This window comes from Myotis nattereri (assembly GCF_964212035.1).
Source record: "Myotis nattereri genome assembly, chromosome: 15".
NCBI lineage: Eukaryota > Metazoa > Chordata > Mammalia > Chiroptera > Vespertilionidae > Myotis > Myotis nattereri.
Window position 1 is genome coordinate 4569109 of NC_138090.1, and position 18905 is coordinate 4588013.

General features: G+C 52.2%; 1 protein-coding gene across 1 annotated transcript in view; it reads right to left on the minus strand.

Annotated features, from left to right (window-relative positions):
• Positions 1-12693: 12693 nt before the first annotated feature.
• The window catches only part of RPGRIP1L (RPGRIP1 like), a 76674-nt gene continuing 70462 nt past the window's right edge, over positions 12694-18905 (minus strand). The window contains exons 24-26 of the mRNA XM_081108552.1: positions 18820-18904; positions 16374-16507; positions 12694-14240 (exon numbers count right to left, since the gene is read on the minus strand). Of these exons, the coding sequence (XP_080964678.1) occupies positions 14128-14240; positions 16374-16507; positions 18820-18904 (332 nt within the window). The 3' untranslated portion in view covers positions 12694-14127. The remainder of the gene's footprint in view (positions 14241-16373; positions 16508-18819; position 18905) is intronic.

The following is an 18905-nucleotide window of genomic DNA, read 5'->3' on the forward strand; positions in this document are numbered from 1 at the left end:
ACTCCGCTTCTAGAAGGTCCGAGACCTACGCCGGGAGCACTCTGGGTCTGCCGCGCCCAGTAACTGAGGGGCCACGTTTCTCCTCCGACGGTGATGGCCGGGCAGCAGTCAGGACGGGGGTCTCCACCCCGGCGCCCGCCCTGCCTGTGGCCTTGCGCGACCTTGTCTCCGAGTCCCCTTCCTCTCAGGTTCCATCGGGCTCTGACCTTCTGGGTTCCCTTTCCCTGTGACTGATGAGCCACAGTCACCCCCAGAGAGCAAAGAACATCATTTAAATTTCCCTTTTCACCCGAAGTCGGTTATTTCTGTCCCTTCTCTCAACAAGGTTAACCCCCGAGTGATGTCTGCTGTGCAGCCTCACGTAACATCCGCTTTTCTCTCCCCGAGTTGTTTCCACCCTAAGAGGGGGCCCGGAGGCAGAAGACGGAAACGCCCGTCCCCAGGCCCCCGCCGAGCCGGCTGAGTCTCAGACGCAGGGCCAGGCCCAGCCGCTGCGAGCCCAGCTGTGCCTGACGCGAGGATACATTTGCCATTGATTTTTAGAGAGAGTGGAAGGGAGGAGAGAGACAGAGAGAGAAAATGGGTGTGAGAGAGGCACGTCGATTGGTTGCCTCCCACACAAACCCGGACCAGGGCCGGGGATGGAGCCTGCAACCGAGGGACGTGCCCTTGACCGCACTCGAACCCGGGACCCTTCAGTCCACAGGCAGACACTCTATCCACTGAGCCAAACCGGCCAGGGCTCTATTACTTTTTAAAATTAGGAACAAGTGATTACACTTTGGGGGGGCAGCTGGGGGGAGAATAGAATAGGACACACGTCTCGCTGACCGTCACGGAACGGACGAGGCTGCCCTTTGTCACGATGCCCACCGAGGCCGGAAGCTGTGCCTGGCGCTCTGTGCCCCGGGGCCGCCGGCCTTCCGCCTTCCCTTCCTCTGGGCCCGGGTGGGCCCGTCCTGGCCAACAAGCAGCAGCAGCAGCAGCTCTCGGTGAGTCGGTGAGTCGGTGAGTCGACGGTGCGGACCTGACTTCCCGCGCTTCTCACAGCCTGGGGCGCCGAGGAGAAAGAAGAGGGGGAGCCGACCCCCGGGGGAGACCCAGCCGCCAGTGGAAGGTGCTGCTCAGTGTGCGTCCGACGCGTGAGAGGAAACGCGGTCGTGCTGTTCTGAGGGCTTTTGCTGGTTCTGCTGTTAAAATAGGAAAGAGCCGTGGGAAAAGCCCCATTGAACCCAGCGTATGACAAGCCGGTTTAGGATAGACATGCCAAACCGACGTGGCCGCAGGGTTCGGTCTGGATACGGAGCCCGCGCCCGCCTGCGTGGGGAGACCTGCGGGGCCGGAGGGCTTCCTGGGCGTCGCTGCCCAGGATCCTAGAAGCTCCAGGCCAGGCCGGCCGCCTTCCTCGGGCTGCAGGTGGAGCCATAACCTTACTAACGGCGGCCGCGGGCGGTGGGGGTTTGGGCCGTGAAGCCAGATGTTGGGAACTTTGGGGCTGCAGTTCCTGGGTGTGAACACCGGAGCGTCTCACTTTCCCCCAAGCCCGGGGGCTGGCAGGGCCGGATGCTGCTGCTGGCGGTTCGCTTTCCTTCCCTCCCCTCCCCTCGCCTCCTCTGCCCACCCCTCTGCTTCAGGGCATCCCGGGCTGTGCGTCCCCTGGGCTGGCGGATCCATTTAGGAAATCAGGGCGGCTTCGCACCCCAGGACGGGCCTCCGTGGGCTGGGCGGGCGCCACCTCCCTCCCCACAGGGAGGCCTAAGGGACCCCGAACCCGCCAGGCTCAGCAGGCTCCCCGAGGGGCTGGCTCCCCCTCTTCTTTCGCTTCTCACTCGGTCCTCTCTCTTCACTCCAGGGAGTCGGGCCGGGCCATGGCCTGGCTTTCCAGCGCTGGGTCCCCTCCCGGAGTGCAGGCCAGGCCAGGAGAGGCCCGGAAGCTCTGTGCCTCCGCCCCTGGCTGAGGCCCCCTCACCCCTCCGGCCCGGGCACTCGCTCGCCTCCTCCAGGCAGCCTGCTTGGCTTGCCGATAATTTGTTAAGCGGTTTTGGCATTTTGGTTTTTAAAATATTGCATTAAAATAGGGTTCATCGGGGTGGCCCAGTTCGGGGCCCACCCCGAAATGTACTGCCGGCGAGTGCCTCACTCTCCGCATCCCAGTCCTGGGCCTGAGTGGGCGCGTGAGACTTTTTATTTGGCTTAAAAAAAAAAGGTGCTCCCCGACCCCGTGGTTTGGGGGTTCTTGCAGAATACTTTCGCAGACTGGCTCCCCCGCGACACGGCTCCTCCAGCAGCAGTGCTGTCAGTGACAAAATAAAACGAGAGAAAACACCCATGGGGTGGGCGAGCGAGTTGGACAATAGGGAACCTTCTAGAACAGTGGTTCTCAACCTCGGCTGCACATTAGAATCACCTGGGAATCTTTTTAAAATCCTGATTTCTGGGCCCCATCCTCCGGAAATTCTGTTTCTTTGTTGCTCATGTTGTGGCCCCGCCCCATAACAAAGAAACAGAATTTCCAGAGGATGAGGCCCAGACATCAGGATTTTAAAAAGATTCCCAGGTGATTCTAACGTGCAGCCGAGGTTGAGAACCACTGCCCTAGAAGGTCAGGAGAGGAAACTCGGGAAGAGGGCAGGATTGGTGGGAGCCCTATCCTCTAGCCCCATGGTCGGCAAACTGCGGCTCGCGAGCCACATGCGGCTCTTTGGCCCCTTGAGCGTGGCTCTTCCACAAAATACCACGTGCGGGCACACACGTACAGTGCGACTGAAACTTCGTGGCCCATGCGCAGAAGTCGGTATTTTGTGGAAGAAACACACTCAAGGGGCCAAAGAGCCGCACGTGGCTCGCGAGCCACAGTTTGCCGACCACGGACTGGCACCCCACATGCACCCCATCTGTGTGGGCTCTGTCTCCCAGACTGACTTTGACTCTCTGGCCCCGGCTCTGTCTGCTTTTGGAGGGAACACAATGACCACACGGGGAAGCAAAGCCGGAGGCCCGGGGATCTGCAGCCTCCGAGAGCCGGGACCCCTATGCATCCCTCTGTTAAAGCCCCCCCCCCAGCCCCGCCAGGGCCGCAGGCTGCGGAGGGGGCAGGTGTGGCCCATCTTCCTGATGGGTTCCACCTCCTCACCCCGGAAGTGGTTCTCCCGGAGTCACTGAGAAGGCGGCAGAACCAGGGCCTGCAGGTCCACCAGGGCCTGGGCCGGCTTCCTCTCCAGGACCACGCGGCCTCCCTGGCGCCCTGAGTGTCACCCACTCATCTTGGGAAGAGGACGGGGCCACCACCTGGTGTTGCGTCTGTGATAGATGTTGGTGCCCTGGCTGCTCCTCGGCCAGCTCCGGGCAGAGGCGGCCGCGCCTCCAGAGCCACCCGTCGCTGGACCCGGAGCCCAGAGAGAGGTGGGTGCGGAGGCGCAGGGCAGGGCGGGCAGAGAGGTGGGTGCGGAGGCGCAGGGCAGGGCGGGCAGAGAGGTGGGTGCGGAGGCGCAGGGCAGGGCGGGCAGAGAGGTGGGTGCGGAGGCGCAGGGCAGGGCGGGCAGAGAGGTGGGTGCGGAGGCGCAGGGCAGGGCGGGCAGAGAGGTGGGTGCGGAGGCGCAGGGCAGGGCGGGCAGAGAGGTGGGTGCGGAGGGCAGGGCAGGGCAGGGCGGGCAGGTGGCGGGGCCTCCACCTGGGGGGATGGTGCTGCGAAGCTGGGAGCTCCTGGTTGCTGGGCAATGAGGAGTTAAGGTTAAAAAACGGTGTTGGCTGGTCTCGGAGGCCGAGGGTGGCCGAGCTGGTTCTGACGTTGGCGACTGGGAAGAGGTCGGAGGGTGGTCGGGGGCTGGGAGAAGGGGGTCGCTGGGTCGGTTCCGTCCAAACACCGTTGAAGCAAGAGGCCGATCCGGGGGACCGCGGAGGGCACTGCCTTTCGGTTCGTTCTTTACATGTAAATAGTTATAGAATGTTTTTATGGTGTAAGTAGGAACCCAATTAATATTTTTAGTCGTTGGGTCTGTTTCTAGACACTGTGAGCCGCGTTGCGTGCCCGAAATAAGCACCTCTCGCGCATGGCGCGTGGTATTTTTATGTGGTACCCGTTGTGTGTGCTAATGCTTTACCTAGAATATTTGCTTCAGAATTCATAGGGGAAATTAGGCGAGTTTTCCTGTGTGTCTGCGTGTGCGGTATTGGCTGGGTGTGCCGGTCAATCGTGTACCCACTTCTTTAGAAGACGATGCAAGTTGTTCTCCTCTTCAGTCTGGGACAGTCTGAGTAGCTTACAATGGGCCAGTCTTTGAAGGCCTCTGAGAACCCCCTTGGGCCCTTCTGGGTCAGATGCATTTGGGGGACTCGCTCTTTAACAGCTTACTTGCGTGGAACTGGCCTTTTAAATTTTCCTTATCTACTAGTCCAGGGGTCCTCAAACTTTTTAAACAGGGGGCCAGTTCACTGTCCCTCAGACCGTTGGAGGGCCGGACTATAGTTTAAAAAAAAACTATGAACAAATTCCTATGCACACTGCACATATCTTATTTTGAAGTAAAAAAACAAAACGGGAACAAATACAATATTTGTATTTGCATGTGGCCTGCGGGCCGTAGTTTGAGGACCCCTGTACTAGGGTCAAGATAGGTGAGCTGTACTTTCTAGAAAATCATCCATTTGGCCTAGGTTTTCAACTGTATTTGTGTAGAATTGCACGCCATAGTGTCGGGATGTTGTAGAACAGCCTCTGATTTTTATTTATTCCTGCTTTTTATTAATTATTTCCTTCTCTCTACTTTCACTCATTTTACTTTTTGCTCCTTTTCCAACTTTTGAGATAGATATTTAATTTATGGTTACATGTTCCTTTTCATTCTTATAAATATTTAATCTATGCCCTTTCTTTTAACCTTTTCTTTAACGGTATCTCCAAGATTCTGATATGTAGTGTTCTTCATAATCATTTTTCTTAAAAAGAATTGCTCAGTGTCAATTTTCAGTTCCTTGTTGGCTAAGAATTGTTTGATTAAGAAATGTTTAACAATTTTCTAAATTTCCAGATGGAAAAGATCTCATGTCTTTTGATTTTTATTTATTTTCCATATTATTGAATTGTAATAAGACAATGTTGTTGGTTTGCATTATTTTTACTTAAAAGGACTTATTGAAGTTTTCTTGGTGACCTCACATATGGTCAATTTTCATGAATGTTCCATGTGTATTTGAAAAGAAGAAACATTCTCTTTGATAAGGGTCAAGAGTTCAATATGTATCCTACCGTGGAATTATATTGTTTAGGTTTCATATATAAATATATTCATCTTGTCGGATAGCAAAGTCACAACCCCCGCTCTCTTTATGTGCGTTTGCAGGTACAGTTTTGCCTTCCTTTAGTTTTATTGTAGCTTGTTTTAGGAGCGGCTCTTACAACATAAGAGTTTTGCCGTGAAAGAAAATCTGGAAATATTTTTTTACATGAGTGAGCAAGACCGTGTACACTTATTGTTCCGACTGAAATACTCAGTTTTAGCTCTGCCCTGTTATTTTATGTAATATTTATTGTGCATCTTTACCACGTGTTCTTCATTCCTTGGTCTGTTTTCTTTGCTTTTTAGTTTTTAAAAATGTTGGTGCTTAGAATGAAGTGTTTTTTTGTGTGTGTGGTTGTTGTTGTAGAGATTATCTTCCCACTATCTTTTTTTTTTTTAAATATATTTTATCGATCCTTTACAGAGAGGAAGGGAGAGGGATAGTTAGAAACATCGATGAGAGAGAAACATCGACCAGCCGCCTCCTGCACACCCCCTACTGGGGAGGAGCCCGCAACCGAGGTACATGCCCTTGACCGGAATCGAACCTGGGACCTTTCAGTCCGCAGGCCGATGCTCTATCCACTGAGCCAAGCCAGTTAGGGCTTCCCACTATCTTTATATGATGTCTATGATTTCTTTATTTAGGCTTCTGGTGTGCTATCTGGTCTGTCTGCTTTAAGTGACATATTTGTCACCTATAATCTATGGGAAACCCATACCTTTATTCTCCTTCCCCATTTCTTTCCCCGCTTTCCCTATAATAAAACCATCTGTGTTAGGGCTACCTGGTCAGAGCACACAATAGCTACCTACGAGCCTCCCACTTTGTCCGGCCCTCCGGTTGCCATCGATCGTTACGTGTGGCCGGTGCTCACCGGCAGCTCCCTGGACAGTTTCCATCCATTGCTGGGTCGGGCGGAGGTGGCCGTCCGGGAGCCTCCGCAGGAAGGACGCGGGGCCCGACATTCCCTGAATTCTTGCATGTCTAAACTCGCGTTTCTACAAACAAGCACATGGAAGATGCTCCACACCATGAGTCACCAGAGAAACACAAATCAAAACCATAGCGCGACACCAGTTCACACTCAAGAATGGCTGTTGCCAATTAAAGAAGGAGAATAACAAATGTCGCAAATATGTGGAGAAGTTGGAACCCCTGTACAGTGCTCGCGGGACTGGAAAATGGCTCTGCTGTTGTGGGAAGCAGCTTGGCGGGGCCTCAGAAAGTGAAATACAGAGCTGTCATGGGACCCGGCAATGCCGCTTCTAGACGTAACCCCAGGAGACTCGAGAACGGGCACTCAAATAAACCCCAGTACGGAAACGTTCACAGCAGCACTGGCACAGTCGCCCAGAGGCAGAACAGCCCCGATGCCCGCCCATCAATGGATGGATGAATGGACGAGCAAATTGTAGTTACTCACACAGTGGAATATTACTTAGCCATGAAAAGGAGTGAAATAACGATACACGCTATGACACGGATGGCCCTCGAGACCACCATGCTAAGTGAGAGAAGGCAGACTTGAAGGTCGTGTATCCTGTGATTCTGTTTCTATGAAATATCCAAACGAGGTGAGCCCTCAGAGACAGACAGCGGGATGGTGGCTGCCCAGGGCTGGGGAGGGGGGCATGGGGTATAACGGCTCCGTGTTTACATGGCTGTTTTGGGGTGAAGACAGTGTCTGGAACTAGATAGAAGTGGGGGTTGTGCAACATTGTGAATGTACGAAATGCCCCGGAATTGCTTCCTTTACAGCAGTTACTTTTATGTTATGTGAATTTCACCGTAATAAAAATTGGTTCTCTATAGCCGTATTTGAGGGAAAGTTGAGTGGGATAAAAGAGAAACCCTCCATTCCCACGGTGAGTTTTTGAGAGGAGTGTTTCACTGTAAGCTGCCTATTAGAAATCTAACGTCAAGCGGACTTTCGATATAAATGGCGGGTTCTCTTTGCTTGGAGGGCCAGGGAATTATTTTTCCTTTGACTTTAATATCTAGTTGTTGTATCAGAATTTGTCTAAAAAGCTGACTGCTTAAAATCAATTTTCCTACGTGGTGGGCCCTTTCCATATGCAGAGCCGGGTCTTGTACTTCAGAAACGCTTCCTTGAATTATCGGCTTATAGATTAGCTCTGCTCCATTGTTTGGTGCTTCTCTTCAGAGCCTCTAATTATACTCAGTGTGCCTGTCTATCATTTTCTCACTGACCCTTTCTGCCTCTTCATTTTGTTTTCTTTTTTTTTTTTTAAATATATTTTATTGATTTTTTACAGAGAGGAAGGGAGAGAGATAGAGAGCTAGAAACATCGATGAGAGAGAAACATCGATCAGCTGCCTCCTGCACATCTCCTACTGGGGAAGTGCCCGCAACCCAGGTACATGCCCTTGACCGGAATCGAACCTGGGACCTTTCAGTCCGCAGGCCGACGCTCTATCCACTGAGCCAAACCGGTTTCGGCTTCATTTTGTTTTCTTGGCTTTCATTTCTATCCACTACTTTCCTTAGTCCACTCTCAGTAATATTTCTTTTCTCTTAGGTACCTAAAATAATCTCTCTCCTAACATCACTTCCCATTTCATAAGTTCCAGTTTGTCAATTTCTATTTTGAGTTTTACATTTCTGATCTGTTCCCCACCCTCCCCCGCCCACCCATCTGCAATTGCTTATTTAATTATATTTAACTAGAGGCCCAGTGCATGAAATTTGTGTAAGGGGTTCGGCCCTTGCAGCCTGGCTTCGTCTGGAAGGACGTCTGGAAGGTCGTTCGGCTGTCCGGTCTAATTAGCATATCACGCTTTATTATTGTAGATTCCTATTGAAATATTGTATTTCGTTTTCTTTTTGCATTAGGGCTGGTTTTCTTGATTACTTCTGGAGTTTTTTTCATCTGCTGAAAAGTTTTTCTTAACTTTTACAAAAGTGAAGTGTATCATCAATTTAGAAAAGTAAACAGCTGGTAACCCAATGCTTCGCTCCCCCCCCTCTGCCCCCCATCTTAAAACACCACCATTCAGGCTCTATCACCTGCCAGGCTTTATCCCAATGCCACTCACCATAAAGGGTGGCATCCTTTCTGCCACCTCGTTAGGGAGCAGCCCAGTTTCAAAGTCCCATCCTGAAGTCCTGCTTCCTAGGGCCTCTCCTGGCATCTGCTCTGAGCCTGGGTCCCCCGGGCTTGGCCAGCCTGAAACAGGATCAGCAGGTTGATCTGGGAGGGATGGGCTCACTTCTGCTGGAACCCTAGTGACGGTGCTGGGGTTGTCCATCTGGGGGGTGGGAAGGGGAAGTGTTAACCCGCTGGCTCCTGGCTCCCAGCGGCCAAGAGCTCCCCGGGTGCTCACGTCCATGCTTGTGAATAAACCCTAAAGTGGGAGGATGCAGGCTGGCCCCCCCCCCCCCGCCCCAGAGCACCTCCTGCTGTTCTCCAATGGCTCCTCCGCTGTTTCAGCTGTTTCCGCCAGGCAGCCGGCACTCGGGGTTGTGGGGGGCGGGGGTCTGATGCTTTAGGGTTTCCTCTTTGCCTGTGGTTTTCAGGAGCTTTTCTGTGCTGGGTCCTCCGTGATTTTCGTTGTGTGGACCCCGCTTGGCCACACTGGACTGAGTCGTTCTTACATCTGTGCCTCATGAGTGTTCTGGGAAAGTCTTTGCCATTGTCTCTTGGAACAGTGATTCCAATTCTCTTGTTCCTCTCCTGGGACTCCAATGATCTGTGTAGCTTTCCACACAGTCCCATGGCTATGAACTACCCCCTCCCCACTTCAGAAAATGTTTTTTTATTTTCTTTCCTTGCATCATCATTTGTTTTCCTGTTCCCTCTTCTGTTGTGTCTGATTTGCTGGTAGGCCCACTTGGTGAATTCTTTATGTCAGTCACACTTATACAATTTCCACTGGTTTTTTTTTTTTAAATAACATGCAATTCCGTGTCAAGCTTCTCAAGGTTTCTAACTGCGTGGACACACTGAGCAGCTGTTTGGAGGTTCACAGGTGATGACTGCACGGTCTGAACTCCTTGTCTCCCCGTCTGTCTGTGGTCATGTGGCCTCGCCTCCTCGTGTGCCCGGCTCGTTTCCTGGGCACCAAACACCGTGCGTAACAACGAAGCGGAGGGCATCCGCGGGGGTAACTGGAGCCTGAGGGTTCACCGAGGCACCTCGGTCCCTGCTGGACCCGAAGCTTCAGTCTGGGCCTCAGAGCCCCACGTCTGCTGGAGCTCTGGCCGCCTCCCGCCCCGCCCCGCGTGCCTTTCCAGACCCGGTGCCCGCCTCTCCCAGCCCCGCAGCGGGTGGCGCTCGGACTGTTTCAAACACTTTGGATATTTATAGTCTCTGTGTGTGTGCGTGCGAGTGTGTGTGCATGTGTGTGTATATATATATGTGTGCGCGCGTGTGTGATGTGTATGTGCGTGTATGTGTGTATACGTGTGTATATACATTTGATGTGTGTGTGATGTGCGTATGTGTGTGATGTGGGTGTATGTGTGCATGTGCATGCATGTGTGTATGTGTATACATGTGTATGCGTGTGATGTATGTGCGTGCATACATGTGTGCATGTGCACACGTATATATGTATGTGTGTATGCGTGTGATGTATGTTGTGCATGTGTGTGTGTGTGTGTGTGCATGTAAGATCAGCTTTCCCAGTTGTTCTTCACACACAGGGTGGGCCAACCCACCCAGCCCGCCATCACTGGAGCACAACTCCTTCCTGCTGAAAAGCTTTGATTCCCATTTTTATTTCTGATGGAAATGGATGGGGGCTTCTTTCTCTTTTTAATGGAAACTTGCTTTACATTTCCCTGGACTAGCGAGGGCAGATCATCAATCCTGCGGGGAGGGGGTGGTACAGGGTTTCTTAGCTCAAGCATCCTCTTCTTGGGCGGGAATGCGTTCCTGGCTGACCTGGAGGCTGTCTTGTTCTGAGCGACGGGGAGGGAAGCTGTGCTGGCTCCATTCATGGGCCTGCTAAGGCGTGAGGCCCAGTTCCTCTGACTTCAGGTGGTCGGGGGCCTGCAGGCAGGAGTGACCTGTTAGAATGTGCGCTCATGGCTGGGGGTGAGCTATCGCCAGGACACTGTCAATCACTTGATACTTGTCTATGCTCCACGCGCTCCCTTGGTCGTTTTATACGACATCAAGATGACATTTTATGGTCAAATTTGTTCACAGACATGCTTCACATTTTGCTCGCGAGTGCATAAGGAAATCATTCCAAATTCAGCAATAGTGCCAGTTTGACTAAAAAAGTTAGTTTCCATATCCACAAAAATGTTAATCGGATCCTTGTTAGAACATGTGTAAGAAGTGGTCCGCGTTGTCGCAGCGCTTGATGTCAGATTACTAAAATAATTTACGTTTTATCGTGGGAACGGGGGTGCACGCAGAACCTCCCAAGTCACATGACCACGCCTCAGCCCCCACTTCTTCCTAACACATAGAAACTGTTTGTGTTTTGTGGTAACAAATGAATGGCAGGAAGAGCAGAATTTCAATGTGCCTGTTCTTTATTTGATTAAATATATTCTCTATTTATTCTTTAAAAAAACTAACTTAAGTTAAAGAGCAATAAACCATGATAATTTAGAAAACATGTTGAAACTGAGAGTGAAGAAATATGTTCTCTACGTAAACCACACTGCAAACCATAAAACTTATTTTCGTCAGCTCCTCTCCTGACAGTGGCTGGGAATCTGACATTTCTACTGCAGTAGGCAAAACCATGTGAACACGCTCTCCCACACCACGCCACGTCTATTTATATTCCAATCTAAAGCAGCAGTCGCCAATCTTTTGGACCTCACGGACTACCAGTGGCCCACGGACCACAGGCTGGCGACCACTGATCTAAAGCACTGAGCCCCAAGCACTGAGTGTGCCATATGCATTCACACTGGGACCTGCGGGTTCACACTGGGACCTGCGGGTTCACACTGGGACCTGCACATTCACATCAGGACCTGTGGGTTCACACCAGAAGCTGCACATTCACACTGGGACCTGTGCATTTACACCGGGACCTGCGTGTTCACATCGGGACCTGCAGGTTCTCACCGGCACCTGTGTGTTCACACGAGGACCCGCGTGTTCACACTGAGAGCTGGGCACTCACACCGGGACCTGAGCGTTCACACCGGGACCTGCGCGCTCACACTGGGACCTGCACGTTCACACCGGGACCTGTGGGTCTACTCAGCATTACCCTGACGGGGTGAGTGTGCGTGGCGAGGCCACTGCTGACCCCCTGCCCCTGAACCACTGGAATGGATGGGGCTTGGCTCCCATGGAAGCCCACTGCTCTGTGATCCAACAGGTGAGCTTTTCAATGAACGCTGGTTGACATGAGATGAGACACCGATCTCAGGCAGATGAGACTGAGTGCCGCGCCCACAGGGGAGCAGCGAGGCCTCTCGCCCACTCAGCTGTCAGCACCCACCAGCCAGGTGTGAACAGCTCTGTGAGTGCTGACGTATCGAGGCGAGCATTTTAACAGTAGGAAGTGACCTTTAATAATCCATATGGCAAAAGCGAACAACAGGACCATGGCTGAATCTCGGGTCTCATCTGCGCACACAGTCCACACAGCTGACCAGGTCGCAGAGGGTTTCGGATAAACACCCTTCTCTCCTCTCACAGATAAGAAGTCGGCGCCATCCGCTCCTTCCCCCACAGAAAGGGCATTTCGTGTGGGATGTCATGTTTTAAACAATAACACACAATAAATGTCTCCAAAGCCACGCGGCTAATCCCAGGCCCCGCTGTTCGGGATTACGGTGGGGGGCGGGGGGGGGGGGTTGCGGGCCTCATGGCCCCGGCTGCGAGAGCCACAAGCGCTCTGAGAGGCGGGAGGAGGATCGGCCAGCTGAAGTGACAACAGACCTGTGGCCGTTTACGAGGGCTGGAGAGGCTCAGCTGCAGAGGCTGCGGTCTCCAGAAGGTTCCAGAGGAATGAGTGACCGCGGAGATCCAGAGTTTGATGAGAGCGAGTCTCCCTGGAGGTGGCAGGCCCCAGGCAGGAGGCCCCGGGGCAGACACAGCACCCACGGCCGGCGTGGCCAGGCGCACGCTCCTGGGCCCACAGCGCACATCGACAAGTTAATGTCGTACGGATGTCATTTCAAAGCCCCCTGAAGAGGAGAGTCATGACAGAGGCCAGGAGAGCACAGATGGTTCAAACTATATGCAGATACTCAGACTTGCATTTCTGCATTATAGCTGCTTTTTTCCTCTGTTGAACTGTAATGAATTGTCTCATAATCTATTCCATCTTCTTGCCATTAGCGGGCTTTGAATGTTCACAAATAGGAGCAAAGAACTCATTTTCCAGAGCTTTAATCACACAAAGAGGGAATGCCTAATTCTCTAAATGAAATGGCCTGTGAGCACCGGAGCAGAGATTTAATATAGCACGGCAAATTAGGTAGATTTTAATAAATTACTTATCTCCCTGAATACTTTACATATGCTTAGGAAGGAACCTAGCCTGTTTGCAAACAGTGGAAACCCGCAGCCTATAAAAATCCTTTGAAGAAAATGACAAATAAAAGAGTAAATTAAAAAATGAACTGCATTATAGCCTGGACCTCTAGAGACAATTCCTTTGCAGCGCTGATTCACAGCACCATTAAAATATCAATTAAATCCTTCAGTGAGACCGGGTAAAAGCGAGAAAATCACCGTGCGGAGCCGCTTCCGGAGGCCCGCCGCCCCGGCCCCCCCCCCCCCCCCCCCCCCGCATTGTACGGGCCCATGTCCGGCCAAGACGCGCCCGCGGGGTACCCTTCCAGGGCTGCTGCGCGTATCCCCGGGCCGTGCTTTCTCGTCATTCCTCTCTCTGTCACGAGCTAAGTTTCCAAAGTGTAAATTGCATATACATCTGTCTCCGCCTCCTCTCTCCACACACATGTTCCTGGATCCCATCACCAAAACCGCCGTCGCAAAATCCTTGAAAACAGGACAAACAGGAAGGAATGTCATTTTTAAGAGAGAAAAACAAACAACTTGCAGGAACTTAGTAAGTGGGTGCCAAGCCTTGTTCTTCATATTTAATTGATAGGAACTGCAGGCATCAAAGGAAGTGCTCACTGAGCGTTAATGTGCGTAAAATGGGTATTAGCATTTTAAAGAGGAGGATTAACACATTAATCCGAGTAATTTTCATATATTGCTTCTAATAAAATCTTCACAGTATAAAACTCTTAATGAGGCCAATCATGGGCATTCCACTTAGTGGGACGATTAGGGATAACATGAAAGTACTTCTTTTTCATAGGTTTTCTATGATTTATGCTTTTTGCTTATTAAAAATGAAAATGGGACTTGCATTTCAGTTCTTCATAAGGAAATGTTGAAAATGCAAATAGTCTTTCTTATACTATCCTTTGGGTATGTATTGAGGTGCTGCCCCTTAGGGAGATCTGAAGTCCGGACAGATGGCAGCCATGGGAAGAGGGGAAAGAAACATAAACAAATGGCCAAGCCCACGTGGCTCAGTGGTTGAGCACTGACCTATGAACCAGGAGGTCACGGTTCGATTCCCGGTCAGGGCACATGCCCGGGTTGCTAGCTCAATCCCCAGTGTGGGACGTGCAGGAGGCAGCTGATCCATGATTCTCTCTCAACATTGATGTTTCTCTCTCTCCCACTCTCCGTCTCCCTTCCTCTCTGAAATAAATACATATATTTGAAAAAGAACCAAATGAAAGAGTATACAAAACTTGAACCCTTCACCCCAGCCTCCCGTGAGTGAGAGATGACAGGCACAGAGTACTGCAGACAGTTCAGCTCCGAGCTCTGAGCGTGAGCATCCGCTCTGGACGAGGCGGCGTCTCCGGGGCCGCTCCTCTCAGGCCTCCCAGCCCGCGCCATCCTGCTCGCGGACCGACCGCAGGGCCTGGAGCGCTTCCACCGTCACCCGGAGCTGGCCGATTCTTCTGCCACCCGCTCGGGCGTCCCACACTAGGGAGAGAAGAGCAGACAGACATTAGGATCACCCCACAGATGTCCTTCAGGTGGGGCAGCTGGTACCCTGGCTGTAAGGATGGAGATGCCGCTATGAAAGTCCAAAGTTCACTGGCATCTCAGAAAGCTAACACAGCTGCCACGCGTGCAGGGAGATACACGTCTGACACATCCTAGATGCACTGGAAGGAGCGACCCGTCATGTGTACCTAGCGGACAGGCTGCGGGATGATAATTCCAAAAGAGTCAGGATTTCCAAGCCAGTGAAACCAAGTGTGAAAGGGGTCAGGCGACTACGAAGAAGGACCTGTTCTAACCACTGTGCAGAAGTCACACGATCGGGATTTGGGTTGGTAGTTACAACATTCCGTTGTAATGGAGTGGGTGTGGAATTAGACATGTGAAAATGGCAGGTCAGGAATATCCAGGTCTGTGGACTGAGGGGTTGTACCACAGGCAGCCGCTGGGCAAAGCACTGGTCTCCTCGGAGCTCGGGGAGTGGGGGGGGGGCAGGAGGGATGCTGGGCAGGCACCGGGGCACCGCCCTCTGTGCACACTGATGCCTGTAGGGCCTCCAGGCCGGAACCCTGACCTTTCCAAGCTCGACAGCACTTGAGTCCATGTAGGTTCCTGTTTCTATCCCGTGTGGTTTTACTTGAACTTTATGGTGTGTGTGTGTTTCATTCCAAGGAAACGGGTGAGAAAACCTTCGCATAGAACTTGGTGCAGAGACTCAGGTGGAGAAGGGGCAGGCAGGGGACTGACGGGCACAGGGGGCCGCTCGTGCCCCTGAGGGTTCTCTCTTTGGGCCGTTTCGCCTCTGGGCTGGCACAGAACACATTAGAACCCTAAACTGACTCCCCCGAGCACGGCCGCAGTCGCTGTCTGCGCCAGGCCAGGGTGGCCACACGTGGCCTTGCAGAATGAGGACACGGCTGCTAAGCAGAACCGACTGGAAGAAAGATCCAGAATAGGAAGCGTATGTAATTTGGTTATTTCTGTCAGGCTCTCTTGCCGCTGGGTGTCTTATCAGGTGGTATGGGTTAATATTTTAATTCTCTCATCTTTCTCTTCTGTGACCCACTGCCTTGTAGTCGGATGTGTCTGGTTTATCAGAATTCCCAGAGCAGGCTGCTACTGTGGTTATTTGATCTAATCTGCTCATACGTGGCTTGACCCTGCCCTGGGAGCACCTGACATGCCTCCAGGACACGCAGCTGCCGCGTGACCGGGTGGACGGTGGTGCCCGCACAGCGCCCGGCCCTTCGGTGTCAGGGAAGTGTTCGCTTAGTGCACGAGTGAAGGCTGAGCAGACCACGTGCATCCCCGGAGATGGCTCTGCCCACGTAACGCCTGAGACTAGGGCTCGGCTCATTCTCCACACCCCGTGGACGGCCCGCCACATTCCTCCGTGGGTTCGGGCGCCCTGCGAGGACAGGGGGACAGGAAGCCCTGCTGGGATGCACACCTGCAGAGGTGAAGCCCACAGGTCACATCTGCTCAGACCCTCTGTCCCCCGAGTCCTGCAGGGCACGAGTCCTGTATGACCATCACTGGACTGTGACCCCGAATGAGAGAGAAGGCTTGCAAAAGGCGTGGTTCAATGGTTGAGTGTCGACCTATGAACCCGGAGGTCATGGTTTGATTCCAGGTCAGAGCACAGGCCTGGACTGCAGGCTTGATCCCCAATGGGGGGTGTGCAGGAGGCAGCCGATCCATGATTCTCTCTCATCATTGATGTTTCTCTCTCTCTCCCTCTACCTTCCTCTCTAAAATCAATAAAAATATATAAAAAACAAACAAACAAAGAACAAAAGACTAAAACCATCTCCCAGAATATCACGCCACAGCGGAAACAAGCCTGACAGCACAGGGCCTCCGTAAACACCCAATAGGAACAAACTGAATAATTCCCTGTGAAACACAACTAATTATCTTTAAATTTCCTCCAAAGGAGGCAGGGGGAGGGCGGGAGGGGCCGGATGGAGGACGGGAAGGCGAGGCTGTCAGTCCAGCACAGTGAGGCCTGAGCTGCACAGGGTTCAGCCAGCCTGCGACTCGCTGTCCTCGCAGCCAGCCAAAGGGAGGTTTTAGTCCAGACCCTGCAGCTGAGCAGCACGCCGCCCGTACCGTCGATATTCTGCTGGACGAGGTCCCTCCCTTCCCGAAGCAGGTCAGCGAGGTCGACGTGGGCGAGGCCGATGTCCTCACACTCCAGGTCCTGCTCCTCCTCCGGGGGGTCGCTGACCACAGTGAAGCGGATGCTGGGAGGGAGAAGCAGACAGTCACCGCCCCGTGAGAAAACCACCAAACAGAACGCCGAGAGGGCTGGTCGCCATGGATGACATCTCGAAATTTGCAAATAAAAGAGTATTATATGAAGTCAGACAAGCTAGTAGGAGAACTCCTAGCACTCTCACAGCACACCAGCCTGCAGATGGACAGCAATCCGCCTTCCCAAGCTCCGAGGGACAGACATTCGTCTCTAGAATCTGAAGAGCCGGATGCTCACTGTGACAGACAATCTGATCTTTTATTTTTAAACTAGAGGCCCAGTGCACAAAATTCGTGCGTGGGGACGGTCCCTGGGCCTGGCCTGCAATCAGGGCCATCTTCCCTGGCTGCCAGCAGCCAGCCCCAACCCCTGCCACCACCCACCCTGGTTCCCCTTTCGCCATCGGGCGATAGGTGCCTGATGGTCAGGGGAAGGGACCGAGAGGTTGGTTGTTCCCACCCTCTTGCCAGCCCCACCCGGGGGCCTTGGCCTGGCACCACCCACATCTCCCACCACCCACCCCTGGTTCCCCATTCGCCATTAGGCGATCGGAGCCTGCCAGCCTGGGAAAGGGACCAAGAGGTGGTCAGTGTGACCGGTCCAGTGGGCATTCTAGTTGTTCCACCTTTAGGGTCAATTTGCATATTACCCTTTTATTATATAGGATTTTATTAAATTTTTTTTTCCCATCATGCTATATCCCCTCTATATATCTGACCCTATTTTGATACATCTAGTTTTTTAAAAAAATATTTATTAAACTGTTGGGGTGACATTGGTCAACATGGACACACAGCCTTCAGGTGCGGGTTCTAGGTTACAAGATCTGTCTATTGCACCGTGTGCCCATCACCCAGAGTCAAGCCTTCTCCTGTCACCTCGCATTAGGCCTGATACATCTACTTCTAAGGCTAACAGGATCAAGTGACTACAGACCACGGAGCTAGGGTAGCACTGCCAGCAGGAATGCAGTATTTCCTATGGAAATGCACACTTTGGGAGATGCTCTAGCCCTTGAACCCCATGTGGGTCCTATAAAACACAGGGATCTGCTCCCTGAATCATGTCAGATGGAATGTTTGTGTTACTCCAGCAGGCTCTTAACTTATGATCAGAGCACCAAGTTTTGTTTCACTTTAGACACATAATTGTGGGGTTCTGATGGGACTGATTTGAATTAGTGACATGTGTTGAGGCCAAACACACTTGGACGAACCAAAGGACAGGAATTTGCAGCTGAGGACTCCTTTGATATGTGTTGGCACCACAGCTGAAACCACGCTGCTTGTAAACGACCACTTTAACCATTTTCAAAACGTATCCAGCCCAAGTCTGAAGTGAAACAAGAAGCTTGTGTCTTAGTTAACATTCTCAGATAAACATCTAAGCCTCTGGAAAACGGGGTCTTGAAAAATAATCAAATCCTTTCCAAAATCAGGTAAACATGACAAGAGTTTAAACGAACTTGCTGGAAGTAAGTCTCCAACATTTCACTCCGTCACTGAGCCCATGCCTGCTAGCACTGGGCTTTGGCTAGAAGCTAGAAACCCTCACGCTCACACTCACACGGTAGCTGTGAGGAGGCAGAGCCTGGTGTGTGGCAGGTGGAGAAGATGAGTATTTTGAACGACCCAGAAAATACCGGGATTGAGATGGCCTGGTTAAGGCCACCCTTTCTGAGTCCAAATTTCTGCCTTCCTGCTTATCAGCGGTGTGACCTTGGACAAGTGTATCATTTCTCTACTGAACCAGAACTGGAAAATGTCCTGTTCAAATTTGCCCCCATGCACGAAAAACCATGAAACAGTGAATTATGACCAGTGATAGCAAGATAAGAATTAGTCGGAAAGGCTGATGAACTGTTAAAATAGTAATATTGATATCACTGCTGATAGCAACCCACACTTATTGCTTAACTGCCTGTCAGGCGCTCGTCTCTCCATTGAACGTACGTTATCTCCATTTCACAGCTGAAGGAATGAGGCACAGGGTGGTTAAGTCACTTGTCTGCGGTCACACAGCTGGTAAGCGAGGGAACAAGAAGTTATACTCAAGCCAGTGGTGGCACAGGGCCCGTCCTTGCCAGCACCACTGGCTCCTGACAGTTACACCGCAGCGGCCATGGATGCCTCACGCACGGTGCAGGCTTGGTCTTCCCAGCGCCACAGGCAGGGCGCTTTCCAGGGAGAGACCCAGAGACCCCCACGTGCTCTCTGTCCTCACCCCGTGCCGTCCGCACCCCACAGAGCTCCCGAGAGTCCCTCTGTGCAAACCACCCGCCCCTCAGAACGCGTCCTGTACCTCCTGTTAGGCATCTCTTCTTGGCGCAGGATGGCTTTTAAGACGTCTCTCTTTGCTTGGTTGTTTTCTTTATCCACGTAGATCAC